General features: G+C 37.9%; 1 protein-coding gene across 1 annotated transcript in view; it reads left to right on the top strand.

Moving 5' to 3' along the window:
• Nucleotides 1-20,610, top strand: part of MAP1B (microtubule associated protein 1B) — a 68,022-nt gene that overhangs the window by 6,173 nt on the left and 41,239 nt on the right. Inside the window, exon 2 of the mRNA XM_081941845.1 lies at nucleotides 4,823-4,924. Coding sequence (XP_081797971.1) covers nucleotides 4,823-4,924 — 102 coding nt within the window. The remainder of the gene's footprint in view (nucleotides 1-4,822; nucleotides 4,925-20,610) is intronic.

The following is a 20,610-nucleotide window of genomic DNA, read 5'->3' as shown; positions in this document are numbered from 1 at the left end:
ACATACATACATTCATACATACATACATACATACATACATACATACATACATACATACATATAAGGTGGATCTCATGTATTTAATGCTTGCCTCCAGAAGTTGTGGATGCTCCCAACACTGGAGGCTTTTAAGAAGAGTCTGGACAACCATTTGTCTAAATGGTATAAGGTTTCTGGCTTAAGCAGAGGGTGGACTAGAAGACCTCCAAGGTCCCTTCCAACTCTTACCCTGTTAATACATTCTTTTGTAATAAGAAACCATATTATAAAAAAAACCTATTTAAAAGGCCGAAGAAACATGCTGTAAAATTATTACTATTATTACCAATACGCAAACACTTCTATTCCACTGCAGCTGAAAGTAATTAGTGTTTCAAACATTGAATTACTGAGAGGAAATTAAACTTTTTAAATTTAAAAATCTCTTTACCCAGAATTTCTAACAGCTTTGCCTAATTTTCTAGGCCCATTTGTTTCTAATTGTATAACAAATTTGTTTATATTTATCTCAACCCTGAAATAAGGAGTATGCTTTGCTAAGGATGCTGTCAGTCCTTCAAGGTAGACCAGACTCTGAACTAAAATCACTTCAACTAATACTACTTTCGTTGTAAGGTTATAGTAACAGAACCTTACAAGTCTGAATGCACTTCCTCTTCCCTTCCTCCCCTTTTTTTTTCAGGAAAATAAATGGTTTATCTAACCATTGTCTTTGTTATGGGTCTTCTACCTGTATGTCAAGGTTAATTTTTTGCCCATTACAGATCCTGAAAAGCAGTGGTTATTTTCTGAGCTCGTTGAAACTCCTCTTGCAGGGGTCTCCTGAGTCTCCCAAAATCCTCACCTTTGGCCCTCAGAGCCTTTCCAAAGTTAACATCAAAGTTGATTGCAAATGTAACATAAGTGAAAAAAAAATGGAGAGCAATCTTATACATTGTAATGTAAGTTATTTAATCAATTTGAATCCAATGAGGTCAAACATACTTTTTGTCCTATCTAATCTGCATTGGGAGGGTGGTCCCATTGGCCAAATATAATCCCACCAGAAAAATATTGTATAACCCTATCCTTCTGGTATTACTGCACTGTTGTGGTTTCCACTTCCCTTTTAATTAGCTGACACCTGCTGTTAAGGTACAGTGTAAAGAGCTATAAATGTTACATGCATACAGGTTTGTAGAAGAATTCACATTGTCTTATTGACCGAACCAATAAAACAGGTGGGGAGGGAGGAAGTAGGTGACCTTCTTTAAAATTGATGCAACAATTAGGATTTGCTTCCAAACATTTGCATTTATTCTGTTTGCAATCTTCCTTTTAAAAACAAACAAACATTATTTTAAAAATTAGCTAAGACGATTGCATACATTTAATACCTAGAATCTGTGTCATATAAAAAACAATAGTCTTTTAATTTATAATACCTGCTGTAAATGTTTCAGTGTAACACTTTGAATTAAGTATACTGATATTTATGTAAAAATGTAAACTCAAACTTTGCAAGACTTTAAAAGGAAGCATCAATATATCATCTTGGCTGGCCTCCCATATTTAGTTTCTCTTGTGTCAGGCCTTGCTGATGGGAAGCTAGGAACCTGAAGTATTGCTAGATGTATTAGCATACAGAAGATCTGCTTGGAAATGTGTGCTGGATACAGCTGTAGTTGACACAGGCTAAAGGGTGTGAGCAGAATAACTGTACCTTTGGCTGAATGAAACAGGCTACAAAGTTTAGTGGGTCATGTAAATGGATATTTAATTGGTTATATTATGGTTACTGCAGTGGTGGGTTTCAAATTTTTTTAGAACCTCTTCTGTAGGTGTGGCCTGCTTTGTGGGAGTGGCTTGCCAGCCATGTGACTGGGTGGGAGTGGCTTGTGAGCCATGTGACTGGGTGGGGTGGCCAACTTGTAAAATGTGGTGAAACTCACTTAACAACGCTCTTGTTTAGCAACCAAAATGTTAGCTCAGAAACTCTGGCATTTGAAGCACGCAAGTCTTAAAGCTGTCAAGTTACAAGACCCTTGCGCCCCTAACCCTTTAGAAAAAAAACCCATGGGTGTTCAAACTTGACAGCTTTAAGATGTGGACTTCAACTCCCAGAATTCCTCCTCCAGTCATGTTGGCTCAGGAACTCTGGCATTAAAGCTGTCAAGTTACAAGACCCTTGCACCCCTAACCCTTTAGAAAAAACCCCCAGGGGTGTTGAAACTTGAAAGCTTTAAGACTTGTGGACTTCAACTCCCAGAATTCCTGCTCTCGCTCTTCATCTTGATGATGTGCGCACGGGCAGGGGGAGGGAGCTGGAACCGGTTCTAAATGGCATTGTAGATTTCTGGAACCTCTTCTATAGAAGAGATTAGAACTGGCAGGAACCCACCCCTGGGTTACTTGCAGATATGGGGAAAGAACATGTGGTCTTTTCTAACTTATATGCCTAAATAACATGGCTGGCCTTGGGTACTCTGTATCTTAACCATATGCAGAAAGCAAAGTAATATCTGTATCCTACCATACTATTAATTCAGCCTACCTCAAAAGGTAGTTGTGGAGGAAACAATGGAGAAGAAAAATCTATGTATATTGTTCTGAGCTCCTGGGGAGAGAATGTGGGTTGGTGGAATCCAGGAATGAAAACATTCCCAAACTAGGCATTATGGCTAGATAGATCATGTGGATGGTTTGTCAAAGGCTGCCATAAAGCTGACACTCATTGTACAGATGTGAGCGAGAAAAATGAGGTGATTCAAGACAAATGTGAGGTTAAATGAGAAAAAAGCAGCATTCCCTGATGGGACAGTTGGTTCAGATCAGACAAAAGAGTTTTATAGAGCTGGCTTTTTCTGTTGGTGAAAGCAAATGGAACTCTGCACACAGTTGGCTTAAGCCAGGGGTGTCCAAACTTGGGAACTTTAAGACTTGTGGACTTCAACTCCCAGAATTCCCCAGCTGGCTTGAAGTCCACAAGTCTTAAAGTTCCCAAGTTTGGACACCCCTGGCTTAAGACAATGGTGAGAGATGAAAGTGATTAGTGTCAGTCAATTCTTAGGCAATACTACATTACCTATCTCCATCAACAGAGATGAATATAGTTATTGGTGGGAAGCCCTGAGTGATAGCAGTACTGATGTATGGAAGACTAGCTGCCAGAACCCTATGTATTTCTTGTCTTTATGTGTTATAAAACAAAAAAAAGATGAGCATTTCATTTGGAACTGTGCCTACTTAGCACAAAAAGGGCAAAGTTAACCAGAGTATGAACATTTTGTGGAGAAGGTAGCATTTTGATCAGTGTTGCAACAGGCTATGTCTCCCGGGGTAGCTGTTTGGTAATTGGGCAGGATCACAACATGTTTTTGAAATTCCAAGTAAACACATCTGCACAAAAAGTATTTGTGTACACTGTATGTATAAGCTGGGTACATAAATCTGAGCAGCACACTAATGAGGGCCTTTTCTGGGATACAGTCCTGGTCACTACTAGCAAAGTGTTTGTCCTAAGCTCAAATGGATTCCCATATTTATCTTACCACCACTGCTCCTCCTTCAAAATTTAGATAAGCCAAGTCTTGTCTTCACTCAGCTGGTCTTTCACTCATTTTTATTTCTGGAGAGATTTGCTTGATTTTTATTTCTTTATGCTGCTTGTAGTTGTTGTAGTGATAGACATTCTGTGATTGTAATGACAGATTATTTTAATTTTGTTACTTTTTGTAATGTGGTTGAGTGCTTCTGTAGGGAGAAGGAATTCTGGTTTACAAATACATACATGAATTCATAAATATTTAAAGTGTAATGATTTAGAGGAAGTGTTTTTACAAGTAGCATAAAACAATTAGTTCAGTGTTTTTATAGCATGTTGCAAATTGGTTAGCTACATCATCTTTTTGTAAATGCCACAGTACCATCCTATAAACGTGCTTCCTAATAAAACAAATTAAAAAGGCTAGCCTTGCTGGGAATAGAGTTCTAAATAAAGTCAGAAACTAAAGAACTAAAGATATATTAGAGACTCTGGGAGATAAAGGACTAAGCCTGGTAAGTGGAATAAAAAAACTGATTTTAAAAACATGATGTGTTTAGAGTAGAGGATTGACAGGTGTATTTTTTTAAAAAAAATCTAAATGTATCCATGTACCCATATGTATAATCTGATAACTGAGAGTGAGTAAAATGTTGGACTAGGATTGGGGGACTCAGATTCAAAACCATATTTAAGACATTGAATTGGTTTACTGTATTTACTTATTTAAAAGACTCATATTGTTGCCCATCTTATGCACTATAATGCTAGGTTGCTTACAAACCAGAACAAAAACAGTACAAAGCATAAAAACCATCACAAAAACCCCAGGTGCCGCCATCAAAGCATGCACGCACACACACACACACACACACACACAGAGAGAGAGAGAGAGAGAGAGAGAGAGAGAGAGAGAGAGAGAGAGAGAGAGAGAGAGAGGGGTGGGTGGGTTCTATGACAATTCACCATGACCAACTTGCTGAGGTCCAACTTGCTATGGTCAACTCGCTGCAGGACAAGAGCTACATTAATATGAAAGAAATAGTGGAATAGAGAATGAATCAACATAAAGCTTTACTGGGACTCCAGCCTTATTCCATCCCAGTGCTTGTGGGGAAAAGCCAACTAACTTTGGGCCATTCTATCAGCCTAACCTACCTTTAGGTGAAATTGGAAGATGGAGTGCTAAGATTTCCACCTTGAGCTCCTGGAGGTAAAAGGAAATAAGAAAGCTAACAATAGTAATTAATATTTTTGTACTTATCCCTGACTACGTGTTTATTTTGTTTTAACGTCTAGGTATCCGATCATGGGACACAAACCTCATTGAATGCAACTTGGATCAAGAACTTAAACTTTTTGTGTCTCGCCATTCAGCTCGATTCTCTCCTGATGTGAGAGGTAAGGCTTATTTTTCTGTTATTGCCTGTATTTGGTGGAGATTAATTTAAAACACCTGTTGCACAATAGGTCTTGGTCTACATTAAGACAATACGGTTGTAATCCTATATTCACATTCCAGAGAGCAAGTCAATTGAGGTTTTCTTTTGGATTACTATATCTAAGGTCACTCACAGTGTAAAATTGGTTGTCTCTCTTTTAAAGAAAGCCTTATAGAGAACAGCAGACAAAGCCAATATGTAAGCTTGATGTCACAGCCAGTGGCTATAATTCCAGACTTAGTTACTGGAAAGTAAATGTTGATGAGATCAGTGAAAATCAATTCACAGGAATTTATTTAGTTGGGCTATAAGCATATCACTAATCATGTGGTATATTGTTCTGAGCAAAAAGGATTCTGTTCTTAGGATAACTCAATTATACATTACCGTTTTCCAATAAAAGAATAATCTGATGTGAGTTACTACCTTTTGACAATGTACACCCAAAGGTGCTTTTTTCAAACCTGGATGACTCCGACCTGGATGACTGAGAATCTCCATAGACATTTTGACAATGCAGTTCTCTGCATTAATAAAAGCTGAAGCAATAGGGCACAATTTCGTTGCAGATTAATGTTTTCTTAAATATTTCTGTGGGATCAGAATAAGTTGTAATTCCTTTTAAATTACAAACTCTGTTGAATCTTGGTTTTAAAAAAATGTAGGTATTGGTGAGAACAAAGATTATGATGATTATGCCATTTTCCTATCCCCAAGCAAAGTTTTAAGCAAAGTTTGTATGTTTGCTATATAGAGTGTTACATATTTACCTAGATTAGATGCTGAAGTTCTATAAAATGCTTCCACCTCCTCGCACATATGCAACATGTCCAAAGTTTAATGTGCAGATTATCTGTTATAAAATCCTTTAAAAATGTATAGGAATCACACTTTCTTTTAGGAAGGATTAGGGAGGATAGGATTTTACTCAAATAAAGTTTTCTTAGCTTAATCACAGCAGAATGAGTCAAATGGGTCTTCCTATTTTAGAACTGAGTGGGCAAAGTTTAAATAGCTGGAAGTCTCCCTTAAAATTGAGATTGGTGAAGACGGCAATGAAGAGGAGGTAATATAAAGTGTGTGAAATTAGGATTATCTCTTTTTCATGAATTTAAGGAGAGACTTTGCTAATTAATGGGAATATATAAATTTACAATATAATTTCCATGGTTTTATGTCTGTGTGTTCAAAAAATAAGGCAGAGGCTTTACGTTTCCATTTTGACCCTGAATCCCCTTCATTGATAAGAATGTTCCCATTTTCATTGAGGATAAAAATAAATCTTGGGAACAACCTTCTCTTCCCATTTATTAAAATTTGTGGGAAAGAAGGATTGAAGTTTGCAGTGATTCAGTTCACTCTACCATCTTTTTGTGCTTCATGTATAGACCCAGCTTTACATTCCTAGATCTTTATTCAGGTATAGGATCAACCCAGTTCAGTGGTGGGATAATACACCAGTTTCTTTTCTGTTGTCTGGTGATGCTGGTTCTTACAGTACATCTCTAGAGGATTAGATTAGGGAAATTTTGCATAGTTCTTTGCCTCTCAAGAAAGAATATATACAGTGCCACAGTTAATTTTAGGGTAAGAGTATTAGGAACATAGTCTTGATCCAAAATATTTGGCCTCCTCTTAATGTGATTTGGGTTAAACAGATGTAAATAGGATACATCTGTTCTAGATCTCACATTGGTTATATTAAACTTTTCCTGATAGAAAAGAAATCAGAGAAACTTCCTGAGATGCGACTTTCTTGGAATATATCTAAGATTCCAAATCTTTGCACAAGATACAGGTTTTCAGTTATATTGTATATTAAATAATTCTTTACTAAATCTACTCTTCAAATCGTATAATGCAAGTCTCTACTTCTGTTCAAATATATAAAGTAAAATTAAGTGCACAATAGTAAGATATATAGGGGGGTGTATTTAGACATTAGCTGGATGACCTGAAATTAGTCTAGATCAGGGGTGTCAAACTCAAAAACCGGGGGCCTGATCTGGCCTGTGGGGTACTTAGATCTAGCCCGTGGGGCAGCCCTGAAAACAGTGAAGGACCGACCCGCAGTGCTTCTGCCAGCAAAAATGGGCTCCCGAGCTCCGTTTTCACTGGCAGAGGGTTGCAGGAGGCCGTGGTAGCCAAAAATGGAGCTTGGGAGACTGTTTTCACTGGCAGAGCACTTGGGCCGCCACAATCGCACCCGACAGGAGTGACATTGAGCTGGCCACACCCATCCTGGCCCACTGAGGTCAAACACAACCCTGATGTGGCCCTCAATGAAATCGAGTTTGATACCCCTGGTCTAGATTATTCCAAGATTAGATATTAAAACTATTTAAACTGTGCTATTTAAACAAGAAGTTATAGGAAGCAGTATTTAAAACACGTATGGCTTCCCTTTGCTGTCATTAACCAAAGTCCATCCAGTGGTTAGAGGAGGACCACCGCAATCCAAACCATTCCCAGCTTGGTTGCTCCCAGCCCCAAGCCTCAGTGAGGTGAAAGATTCCTCCAGTTCCCTCCTGCATATCTCTGCCATTTTTGGCCATCCTGTACCCTGTCTTGTGGGCCATCAAGTAGTGCTAAATTGCAAGAAATCCCTGGGCCACAGTGCAAAGCCCAGCCCATTTCAGCAGCGTGGGGAAGGGAGCTTCTTGGCAGTCTACAACTCAGAATGCAAGGAGCCCCTGAGCTGCATTGCAGCATTAAGGCCAGCCCCAACCTATCTCAACAGTGCAGCGCAAAGGGTTTTCTTGGTGCACTGCAGCTCTTACAACTACTGCAAGTAGTTTGTAAGATGCATCGCAGCACAGAGCCAATTGTAGTGTGAAGCCCAACCCCAGCCTGACCTAGCGGCGTAATGCAAAGGGGCTTCTTGGGGCGCTGCGACTCTGGCAACTCTAGTAGTCAGTAGTCAGTCCAACCTGGGATTGGTAGATCATTATGTTTGTTTAAAGCTTTACAATATTTCATATATCTTGTTTTTAAATATTTTCTGTGTTCACTATAAACTTTATAGTAGGAGAGTCATACTATAAAGTCTATGGTCCTTCTCTGTGGCGGGCCCTACCCTTTGGAACGACCTCCCCCCAGACATTAGAACAACAACCGATCTCTGCTCTTTCCGCAGTAAACTGAAGACCCACCTGTTTCGGCTAGCCGGCCTGGCATAACTCGACAACTTTTCCACCCCTAGGTCATTTTTTAATTGTTAATTTTAGTTTTTAAACTATTAATGTTATTGGGGTTTTAACCTTTTTGAGTATTGTAATTATTTATTTATTTTTTACTTCCTCAGTATGACATTGTGCTGACTGTTGCTTGTGTACGTCGCCCCGAGTCCCTGTGGGGAGAGGGGGCGACTAATTAGTTCAAATAATAAATAAATAAATAAATAAATAAACAAATCAGAAGTCTGGTAGCACCTCTTCAAACTAACAAATTATTAATCTTTCTTCTAAGTACTTATACTTCGTACTAACTTTATAGGAATTTAATTACCAAAAAAGTATACAAATGTCACAAAACAATATTTTGAAGTGAAAGTATTTTTCTTGTTACAACGTAGATTGTGGAAGTATATAAATACCCACAAATACAGATAGGAGGGAGGGAGAAGTCTCCAATCAAATGACAGGTGTCACACCTAATCAGCACAGAAAAGCACAATACTAAAATGGCACAGCAGTTTTATAAGCTTTGGAAGTTTGGAAAAGAAATGCAATTCTGTAATATTTTAGGTACAGATTAAACTTTTGGAAGCCTTCTATTAATCACAGAATCTTACAAGGACTCTTGATGTCTGTCCTGTTGATGTGGCTGAAGTTTCAGAGTTAGTTGTTATATTCATTATTCTTAGCAAGAAAAGAAAATGGAGACAAAGAGGCAGGAGGTTAGTTTAATTTGGCTGACTCATGCAAATGGATCAATGCTTCGTTTCCCCATGGAGGAGTTGCTATTAGCAACTGTGCCATAGCATCACTCCCTTGATGCCCAGTAACAATGAGGCTTACAATGTAGCTATCTTAAAAGCCTTGTGATTGTGTTTACTTCTTTAAGAAGAACAATCCAAACACAGTTAATCCAACCAGTAAAATTGCTTTTAATGTCAACTGTTATCTTCTGAATCGGGAGGGTGGGACGAGGAGGTTCTTAGTTCTTAATTCTGACCCTTAACTTTAAATTCTCAAACAGAAATATTTGCTTACTGAAAATTATGATATAAAAATATTTTAAACAAATTATTAGCTGTGCACTATTATAAATATCCCTCATTTTCATTATGGAATGCTGTTCCTTCTCAGTTTGCTTTTCCAAGCTTAATTACCTGCAAAATCCTATACTTTGGTTACCAAATATCCATCAAGCGTGAAGCTACTTTTATGTTTAACTGATGTAAAAAAATTCTAATCAATAAATGATTCATGAATTGCAAATATTTTTAATCTAATTATATTTGAAAGTTTAACTATTTACAGTAGTTAAAGAGCATTCTTTAATCAGGATCCGTATGCTTAGTTTTTGGTGCTTGTGGTGCAGCCATAGGGCGAGGAAGATAAACATGAGGAGCAGGAAAGGAAAAGGCACATTCTGCTAAACTTCCTGTTGCAATGCTACATCCTTAGTGTTATTGTATTGTCTGAAGTTGATTAAATACTGAATTACAGATGTGTCTGAAGTATCTTACTAAGTATCTTAGAAGTTTGGCAAGGGATTTTTCTCCCCCTTTGAGAATCAAAGCAGTCATCGATAACAAGACAATGTCAAAATGTAAGCTTTGGTATTCATATATAATGCATCATTATGAATTGTCTCTTTGGGGCTAAATCGCAGTGTAGATTTTGGTGGTTCTATTTGTATTCATAGAAAGACCTGCTGGGAAGGGTTACTTTGCCCATAACAATTCCCCCTCCCATTAAACCTGTAATTACATCAAGAATTATAATTTGCCTTTGCCTTCTGCGGGATAATGTCATTGCATGTCAAGTTGGGGATTATAAAGCAGAGGAACACCCTGCTGGTGCTGTCATTTTATGTTAAACAGGAGAATCCGATTTCCTTCATCTCATAATGATTCAGAGGGGTATACCGTTTACTGAAATTAATGGAAATATGTAGATTTCCCACCAATTATAAGCCATAGAAAAGAGACAAAATATTTCTAAAGCTTTGCTTGGCTGGGGAATTCTGGGAATTGGAAGTCCTCCAGGCTTAAAGTTGCCAAAGTTGGAGACCCCTGCTCTACAGTTCAAAGCATAGGCAACTAATGCTTCAGTCACCAAATTTAGCTCTCGTCTGAATGAGTAGAATCTGAATAAAGCCTGAAAAATCACACACCAACCAAGGAAATAGCGTATCCCATTGTAAAAGTTGTTTACTTCCATATATGAGCTCAAATTTAAAATAGTAACAAACTGCTGCTTGTTCTTTCCAAGGACTAGCTTCTATTTTGCAAATGGATTGCTTCTTCTGTCTCCGGCAAAAGTCACAAGCTGTTTTCTAGTATTGCCAACATATTTTTCAATAGGACTAAAAATTCTTTAATCTCAAGAGATAAAATAAAAAGCATGTTATTTTCCTCTCTCCAGGACGTGTGCACCATGGGCCTTTCTGTTAATGAATTCGTTTTGCTGAATTGTTCAAAAGCTGTACCGCCTTAAGATAATTAGTCTCAATTTGGCTATCTTTGACAGGAAGCAATCTGCAGGTGCTACTGCTCAGTAGCTACTGGATGGGACTTAGTGTATTGCTTATTATCCTACTTCGTTTGATAGACTATATGCCTTGACTTCCTGAGCTTTGAGTTCATTGCCTACATCTGGCATATCTCACACTATTGTGTCTTTCCTCACAAGTTTTATTTCTTAATTGACAGCTAAAACAAAGCAAAGTAAAGAATGAAAATGAACCACATTTCTACCTTGCAATTTAATTGGCAGTGATAAATTCCTTTGTAAAGTGAACTGAAAGGAGAAAAAAATATATCTTCACTTTGGTTTCTGTACTTATACATACATACTAGCATTCTATTGCCTTTTGAAATAAGTAAGGTTATATAAGCACATGAAAAGGAGTAAAAATAGTAACCCAAAGAAATAGATAAAAGGAAGAAGTGGGGTTTAAGTACCATATTTTTCAGAATATAAGACGCACCTTCCCCCCCTAAAAGAGCATGGAAATGGTGCATCTTATACACTGAATACAGCCATTTTTGGCCTCCTGAAGCCCCACCCCTGCATCCCATTCTTGTGAAAAATGGGTGAAAAGTGGGCTGTTTTCCACAAAAATGGAGGCATTTTTGCCTTCTCCAAGCCCCCAGAAATACTCTGCAGGCTTCAGTAGGGCTGGGGGAAGACAAAAATACCCCAATTTCTGTGAAAAATGGCCTGTTTTCTGCCTGTTTTTCACAAAAACGGGTGTTTTTGCCTTCCCGAGCCCTGCTGAAGCCTACAGAGTGCTGCTGTGGGCTGGGGAGAAGAAAAACTTTTTTTCTTACTTACCTCTTGGAAATCTTGGTGCGTCTTATACATCGGTGCATCTTATAGTCCGAAAAATATGGTAGCTAAAACTATTTACCCAATTACCATTCTTATACCTCTCCATACCTAAGCAGACATATGGTACCCTATCCTTTTCAAGGATCCCCTCAACCTCATCCAACTATGATTTTCTCATAGTTCTTCTTCAACAATGAGCCCCCCTACATTTGTTTTCTATTTCAATCTATATTTCTTACTTTATTATCAAACCACCTCAATGTATTTCTTTTGTTCTGATCAATTACTTTGCATCTTACGTTACATTTGTTAAACACGCATTAATTTTTGACCCACTAAATTTTATGGGAATCTTCAAACAAAGCTAGAGAGCCGTCATCCCAAATACATTAGAACCTGCATGTCAAACAGGGAATTGGACTGCATGCCCTCTGTTCCAGTTTCCATGATTTTGTGATAACTCCAGCTATTCACTTTATTCATATACTTTCTTTAAAATAACAATTGTGCAGTAACTTTCTCATGCACATGCATTTGTCAGTTTAACTGTTGAAAAACAAAAATCTAATCTGCACAACTGCTGCCCAGCATAAAGTTTCAAAGCATTTTTCCAAATGTTTAATCATTGTCATCTTTGTTTTCTTTCAATTAGAATTCCATCAAATATTTTTTCCGGGCATGCTTAACAAACTAATCTAATATTCTGTAGTTTTTGCTTTACTCTTGCTGCTTTTAGATAGAAGAACAGGAAGAGCATTATTTTATTTTTTCCACTTCCTTTTCTTTGTATCTGTCTTTAACCATGATCCATTGCAGACTATTCTAAAAAATCATGGATTTAGATTTATATTAATTCCTTTGCCATGTGTAAGTGTGTTAGACATATGTTTAAATCAGGGTATTGGAAACAACCAGACCATTTCCTAAGCAGACGCTCACCAAAGAGTCATCAGTCTGTCATTGTTGGCTCATGCTACTCTGTTATGATCTCTAATCCAGAGACTACTTTGCAAGCAAACCTATTATTGCTCGCATCTTATCAATTAGAAAATAGATTTTGACCACATCCTACCAAATAGAAGTGCACTGACATACTCTTGGGATGCTTGTACATTGAAAACAAATTGTTTTTCAGTTTTTAATTTCCTTTCTCATAACATTTTGTCACTCAGAATATGAATGCACTGTAGCAGTTAAATGCATAATTACTGTGAACTGGTTGGGCCTTTCTGCTGCTGTGATTTTATTATATGAGAAGAACACTGTTGATTTACGGTTCACTCCCAGCGTGCTCATTGGGATTCTCTCAGAAAGCCCATACGTAGGGCTTGAATTTAGAAGTCCTTCTGTTGGCATTTCACAGGCATATTATTTTTATTCGATCATCCTACTTCATCTTGATCATCTTTAACTTGGTGTAGTCCTGAATGTATCAGGATTTCTTGTACTAGGAATTATGGTTCAATGGATCTGTGGGTTTCTAGACTGAAGAAGCTGACTTTATCCCTAATAATGGTATTCAAGTCTGTAGACAAAATTGCAATCAACAGGCAGTTCTTCTGTTCCAGGATTATTAAGGAATGAATTACCCTGAGTTCTGCTGTTAATGGTAGGAGAAATATAGCACTTGTTCACTTCCCCCCCCACTCACCATTTGTCAGTGTATTCAATTTTAATTTCAAATACAGAGTAATCGGTTTATGTTTGATTAAAAACTCAAATCAGACCATTATCGAAGAGAAAGCTTTGGTCTGCTGAAAATTCAGTTTCCTTTTCTGTATTTTCTGCAGCCTTATATCTTTGAGATGGAGTTTTTGTTGCTTCAAATGCAGCCCCTCTGTAGGATTAATATTATCATTCTATCCTCGTTTCCTTTGGCATGCGTGAGTTGCTTTTGCTTTTTAATCAATATATGGTATTAGAAAAAATGTTTACAAATATTCACTAATGAAGGAAGAGTTATACCGGTGGTCTGCTGTTTCAGACCAGTTCGCCCGGACCTCTAGGGGAAATTGCGGGTGCCTCCCCCCATCTTCCCTGGCTTTAGGGCATGCCATTTAGGCACTTTTTTTAGCCAAAGCACATGCGCAGAAGGCTGAGAGTATGCACTGATGTGGCACGCTCACATTTGTGAACCGATAGAAGGTAAATGAATACCACCCCTTTGCATACACCATGGAGGCATATATGCATCCATCCATCTATCAATCTGTATACACACGCACATTCACATAGCAGGTAATGTTCCTGTACAACTTAAGTTTACATTAATGCAGATGTAAGATGCCTTACCCAGGTATTGTATTCTCTATGCAACGAATTTAATATTGTCTTTATTTTGGTTCTTAAAAATAATGTGAACTCATCTTTGGTAAAATAAGTTAATGTTAGACTTGGACTGCTAGGAGGGCAGTTATTATCCTGACTTAAGAATTAAGGTCACTGTGTGACATAAGAATTTAGCAAAGGGTGGTAGTTATGATAATCAAGTCATTCAGATTATGTTAGTTTGAAGTAATTCGGAGAATAATAGAGGGTGCTTAGATGAACTCATCCTAAAATATACAGGACTTAAGAATATTTACAAACCTCTAAATAACAAGTGCAGGTACCAGTCATATGATGGCTTGCATGCATCATCTCCCATCAAAATGAATGTCTTCTGTGTCTGGATGAAAGTAAATTATTGTAAACCTTACACTTCTGTGGTGGCTGTTTACTTCTGTGGATAAGAAGTTGATTGTAAATTGTGATAAGTTTTGTGATTGAGGAGGAAGTGTTTTTATTTGTTTGTTTGTTTCAGCTTTAGAGGGGCTCAACTCCTGGCTGATTCTGAGCAACTAAAATATATAGCAACAAACGTACACCAGCATAAACAGAAATACAAAAAGGAATATTTTTTTAAAAAGGCAAATTGAGGCAAGTACCGTACATCAGAACATATGTGAACGTACATATCTAAGAGAAAGATTCCATCCACCCTACCCTGAGAAAACAGCTAGGACTTTGCAAATGCCTAGAGCATGAGAGTTACATGGTCTCATTTCAAAGGGCAGTCACCACAATAGAGAAACTATACTTCCTGGTCTCTTGCACCCTAAAATACAACACATTTTGATTGAGAGCATCCAGAAGATATCCATTTTATTGGCTCTTTCCAGCTGGGCAAAAACTATGGGAGACAGGAGATCTCTGAAATAACTGGGCTCATGCCATGTGTTATAAAGTTTTATAAGTGATAACCAGCACCTTGAATGATATACAGAAGCATTCCGGGAACCAGTATAGTTTGCAAAGCAGATGTTTCATGTGGCCATGTCAAGGCAGGTTCACCACTGTTTGCATTGCTATGTTCTGGACCAGTTGAAGTTGCTCATTCAGGCTTCGACAGCACCAAGGCACTGGGCAGAACATTAGCAGCCTTGCATGCCTGGTCTAACATAAAACAGTGATAATTATCATCATCCACAAAAATACTCTAATGTATATTGACATATATATGCCTAGACCCTTGTTGGTAAGAGTTGAACCTCTTAAGTTATGTATGGGATACAGGTTTTAATCTCACATTTTCGAGGCATGTGGTACTCCGCATCTAGCCTAGACATGAATGAATGACAGTCATTTACTTTACTGTGAGACCAAGTAAAGAATTGCATTTACAAATATTATTGGCGTGTGAACTGTATTATTACTTGCCAAATTATGCTTACTCTTATCTGGTTTGAAAATCATGCTAGCTTCTGTCTAGATATGTATTTTTTTAAGTTATACTCCTTTGGTGAGGCACCAGAAGACTCTTCAAATCTTAAAGTTGTTCCCAAATACTTTCTGTTCCAGGTTTCTGTTCAGGTGCACTGGATTGAAATGGGATCATGGATTTGGAAGGAGAGTAGCCCTCCCCCGTCCCAATTTTGAAAAATTCTCCCTTGGGAATGAAAAATAAATAAATATAGTGCCTATAATTGATTTAATCTCTATTTGTTGAGGTTTGAAAATCTAGAACTTTTCTTGCCTCTTTTATTACTACTACTTTTTTCCCTAGTATTTTTCTGGTCATAAACTGTACTAAATGAACAAAATCCTCATGTAGATATAATAATTATATCTTTAAATAAGTGTATGGTGTGTTAAGAATGTTACAAATATTACAAATTGTTAAAGACATTAAATACTATTAGCAACAACTGCTGTCTTGAATTGTGCTCAGAAGCAGCTGGGCTGCCTTTGCTGACATTTCAGAATTGGTGATGTCGGCTCCCATTTGCTCCCTGCTAGTCAGAGGACTTTTCGTTGCATTCATAATAGTCTGAGATCAGAGCTGAGCCTGTGTTTTGCAGAACGGCAATGTACTAATTCCATATATGGATAATTCTGGACCTTTGTTTCAGTTCTGGATTTCTTTTTATAACTGTTATTATCTGTTTAGCCAAAATGCATGCAGTGTGTTCTGCAACAATAACAATGTTACAACAAAGCTTCTGTGTCCAGAAACAAAAAAGCATGACATTGCAGTTACCCTTTTCTCCCCCCTCCATCTCCCCCCCCACCTTTTTTTGGCTTTCATCATCTTGGCAGTCAAGCTGAGCAGCTTTGCAATTCATAACTTCTTTCTAAGCTTCTGAAATGTTTGTGCAAAGCAAAACTCACAGTGTAATGCGAGCTGCTGCCTATTCAGATTTCAATTTAAAAAAGAATTGGACGCTATTAAGCACAGCCATGCTTCTCTGGAAATATGTGGCTTTTGTTGCTTTTGGGATCCTAAGATGAAAAGCAACAAGGTGTCTATATCATAACAGTTAAATTTATGCATCAACAAAACAGCAGAGATTCTGACCAAACTCTAAAACTTCAGTTTAATGCCAAAGTCGCATTCAGCTCTTGGGATGGACCAGCAACATCTGACTATAGTCATCTCCCACGAGCCTTACTATGTATCTTGCAGGTTGCAGGTTAATTAGACATTTTCAGTTTTAAAATTTTAGAGGTTGATTTAAATATAAACTGTAAAATGGATTATGATGTAGAGGCATAGATTTATTTTTAGACAAAATCCCCTTGCAGATCTTTCAAATGACATGTGATTTGAAAAATATCAGATTCTGGCTCATCTTTAGAAGCCCAAGATAAATAGCACTATGTGATTAAGCGATGTAGAATACCGTATTTATCAGAATCAATATAAGACACTAAATCAGTATTTATTGCAAAGCCTTCTTAATAAAATGTAGCACTTTCTAGAAAGAAATTTTTGTTCCTCAATAAGTCTCTTATCCTTAGCAATTAAATGTACTTGGTCAATCAAATATTAACTTTGATATGTTAGATTGTCCACTTTCTTTTAACTTTCCCCTTGCACCACTGTTCAACTGCTTTTTCCTTCACCCTAAAATTCTAGACTTCTGCATGGACAGCAATAGAAATAGCACTTAGACTTATATACCACTTCATAGTGCTTTTACAGCCCTGTCTAAGCGGTTTACAGAGTTAGCATATGGCCCCCAACAATCTGGGTCCTCATTTTACTGACCCTGGAAGGATGAAGGATGAGTCAATGTTGAGTCACTGAGATTTGAACTGCCAAACTGCAGCTAGGAGTCAGCTGAAGTAGCCTGCAGTAACCTTCACCACCTCGGCTCTTTCCCTTTTAGTAAATATCTATAATTCTTTGAACCCAACACAATGCACGAAGGGCTCTAAATCAGGATAAAGTATTTCATATAAAGTATGGATCTTTAGATTCCCCACAATATTTATGTTATAGCACTTATATAGAAGGAAGTTTAATTTACGAGTATATGATATGCATGATCGGTGGAGTATAATTATTTTACTGAGGGGTCTGATATGTCCTCGGGATAACCCCAGATTACTTGATTTTCATATTTCTTTTAACTTTGGGGAATGTTCAGAAATGCTTCTCATTACTAAAAACTTTTGACGTTTATATTGAACATAGTCACGTGGTTTTGTTAGTTTTATTTTTGTCACCTTCAGCTTAATCCAATATCCTACAATGTAATATAGTTGACTATGCTGCATTTCATAATCAGGGAAGGATACCAGGTTGTTTTGACAGGACAATGTCTACCTCTACAAAATAATTTGTGTTGCCACTGCCAATTTGAACATATGTACCTTTTCCTTTGCAAGTCTCACCTTTAACTCTGCCAAAGTGGTTCCAACATGATTTACATTATTAGTATTACAACAATTGAAGGGCTCCAGATTTAATGAGAATATTTTATTCACCCGTTGTATGGAATGCAAGGTTGAAGGAAAATCAGTAAATTGTATTGGAATCCTGACAAGACAGAGAATCTTTTGGGTACCAGGGACTGGCTCCGTGAAGAGAGATTTTTCCACTGACTGGGGAAGGTGTGGTTTCATGTGCTGCCTGCATCCCATAAATGGGGCTTTGCTTTTTTGTGTGCCCAGTTTCTGGCATGTTGTGGCCCAGTGCTGGATTATGGACCGGGGGTTGTGGACCCCTGTGTTACAGAGTAGCTTCCTGCAGAAGTGGGTTTCAAATCCCAGCGCTACCAGTTTGCTTGTGCTTATACACGCGCTTGTGCACGCGCGCACGACACCTCTGTGCTTGCAAGAAGCGACCGGGTGGGTGGGCGGAGCCTCCCGCCGCCACCACTATTGGTTTGGCTGATCTAGGCTGAACTGGGAGCAACCTACCTCTGGCTTCCTAGTTTGGAAACTGGGGAGTAACTCTGGCCTAAATGGGATTGTGGTTTTGGAGGTTTTCTTATAGTCACAATTGTGACTAGAGATCTCCATGGCTAGGAGTGTGTATTGCCAGCTTCTTTTGTGGGTAACATCTGGCTGAGGAATGCTACCCTCCTTTTAATCTGGAGGCAGTTGATATAGCATGCTAAAAATTTACTTTTTTGTCGAGAACTTCCTGTTAGGAATGTGGACAAAATATTTTTTCTTTGCTTTCCTTTGCATCTTCCTTAATTTTTAAAATATATTTTATTGTATATTGTATGTTTTATACTATTTTAGTATGAATTTTATTGTTTTATTATAAGTTATTGACAGTTCATTGTGTAAAGCAGAATATAAATGTTAAAACAAAAAGCCTTCTCGGGAGCTATTGTAGCCTTCCCTAACAATGTATTCTTAAGAATTCTTAAAATTGGAACACTCAATTAGCCTAACCTATTAGCTAATGGCAACATGACCTGAAATACAGTTTTATATTCTTTTAAAGAACTTAAACATTTATCAGCAAAATTAGCATTCTGTTATCATTCATCTCCTATTTCTGACCGATGATGATTTTAAAAGCTTTCTTTTCCTTAAGTCATTGAAAGTCTCTCCAACACTGACACCTTGTCATTCTGATGGGATGAAATTTATGAAACTAATTACACCGCACATATATAAATCGGCATATGGAAGGCTACGTCTCTAAAATAGCACTTTAGCCATGCTATAATGTAATCAAACTTGACATTTCCTAGGAAGATGAAAAGCCTTCCCCAGCCCCCTAAAAGCAGCTGTGATTTTTTTTCTGCCATGCTCTTTGGGCTGAAAGACTGGCAATGCTTCTGTAATAAATCTATATCCAATCATGGTAATGGAATATTTATAAAAATAATTCAGGCTGCAATTGTATGGACATTTCTTTTGAAGTAAGAGCCACCAACCTTAATGTGGTAGATGGAGTTCCAAATGACCATTTGATCCTCTAAATCAGAGGTGTCAAACTCAATTTCATTGAGGCCTGCATCAAGGTTGATGCTACCTTTTTTCATGTATGGTGGACCTGCAACAAGGTTAAAGCTTTTTGGATAAAAATATGGTGGGTTATGCAAAATGTATTGAAGAAAAGAATACAATTTACTCCGCAAATGTTTTTATTGGGTATAACTAAGGATTTTACTAAAGGGGAAACAAAATTGGTTTTGTATATGGTCACAGCAGCTAGGTTGTTGATTGCGCAACATTGGAAGAAAGATTTTTTACCGACAATTGGTCAATGGACTCAGAAGGTGGCGGGGTTCGCCGAAATGGCAAAAATCTCAGCTTTCTTAAAAGGTCAGAAGCAGGAGAATTATACACAGGAATGGGTAAAATGGATTGATTACATACGGAATAAATACCAGACTAGGAAGTACTATGTAGCCTTTAGGTAAGAATGTTTAGACTGATAGATGATCAGAGTAAATAATATATGGGATGCTTGGAATTGTTAGAGTGGTGTATAGCAGAAGTCAGGGGGGTGAATTTGAGTGGGAGGTGGGGGAGGGTTAGGGTGGAGGGCGGGGCAATATATATGTATAAATAAACTAGAAGATGGGATCAATGAAATATTGTTATTTTAAGAGGAATTTATATTATGAGTTATATATGTTAAATTAGCTTAGAAGATGGGATTAATGTGCTATTGTTACTTTAAGAGAAACTTATATTGTGATTGTTGGGAGGAGAGGGGGTACAATATGTGAACGAGTAATTTACTTTAAGACGGGGGGAGGGGAGGGGGTAAAGTATTTGGTATAATATTTGAATGAGAATTTCTGCGGGGGGGGGGTTGGGGGGAGGGGAGGGGGAAAATTTGTCTGTATAAAACTTTTTCAATAAAAAAAAAGGTTGTGTTTGACCTTGGGGGGCCGGGGTGGTGTGGCCAGCTTGGTGTCACTCGTGTCGGGATGCCTATGATGGCCTGAGTGTTCTGCCAGCGAAAACAGTCTCCCAAGTTCCATTTCGGCTGCGACTTCCTCCTGCAACCCTCTGCCAGTGAAAATGGAGCTCAGGAAGGCCACCCTCCCTAGTTCCATTTTCACTGGCAGAGACACTGTGGGCCGGTCCTTTGCTGTTTTCAGAATGGCCCCATGGGGCAGATCTAAGCACTCCGCAGACCGGATCTGGCCCCAGGGCCTTGAGTTTGACACCCCTGCTCTAAATAGTATTGAGTTGTACAGTAACATATAGCTTGACCCAGACTAACTTTTATCAACTGCACTGCTGTTGTTTTTATGCCTTAAGCATAAGAAACAAAGACACAAATTACCATCAGTTTTAAACTTTAAATGTGTTTATCTTCTACTGATTCCCAAGAAATGGTGCATTCCCACAAATCATACGTGGATAAAAATGATTGGAAATAATTTAATGCATACTG

The sequence above is a fragment of the Natrix helvetica genome (assembly GCF_964273705.1).
Source record: "Natrix helvetica genome assembly, chromosome: 2".
In the NCBI taxonomy this organism is placed as follows: domain Eukaryota; kingdom Metazoa; phylum Chordata; class Lepidosauria; order Squamata; family Natricidae; genus Natrix; species Natrix helvetica.
This window is presented reverse-complemented; position numbering and strand designations above follow the sequence as displayed.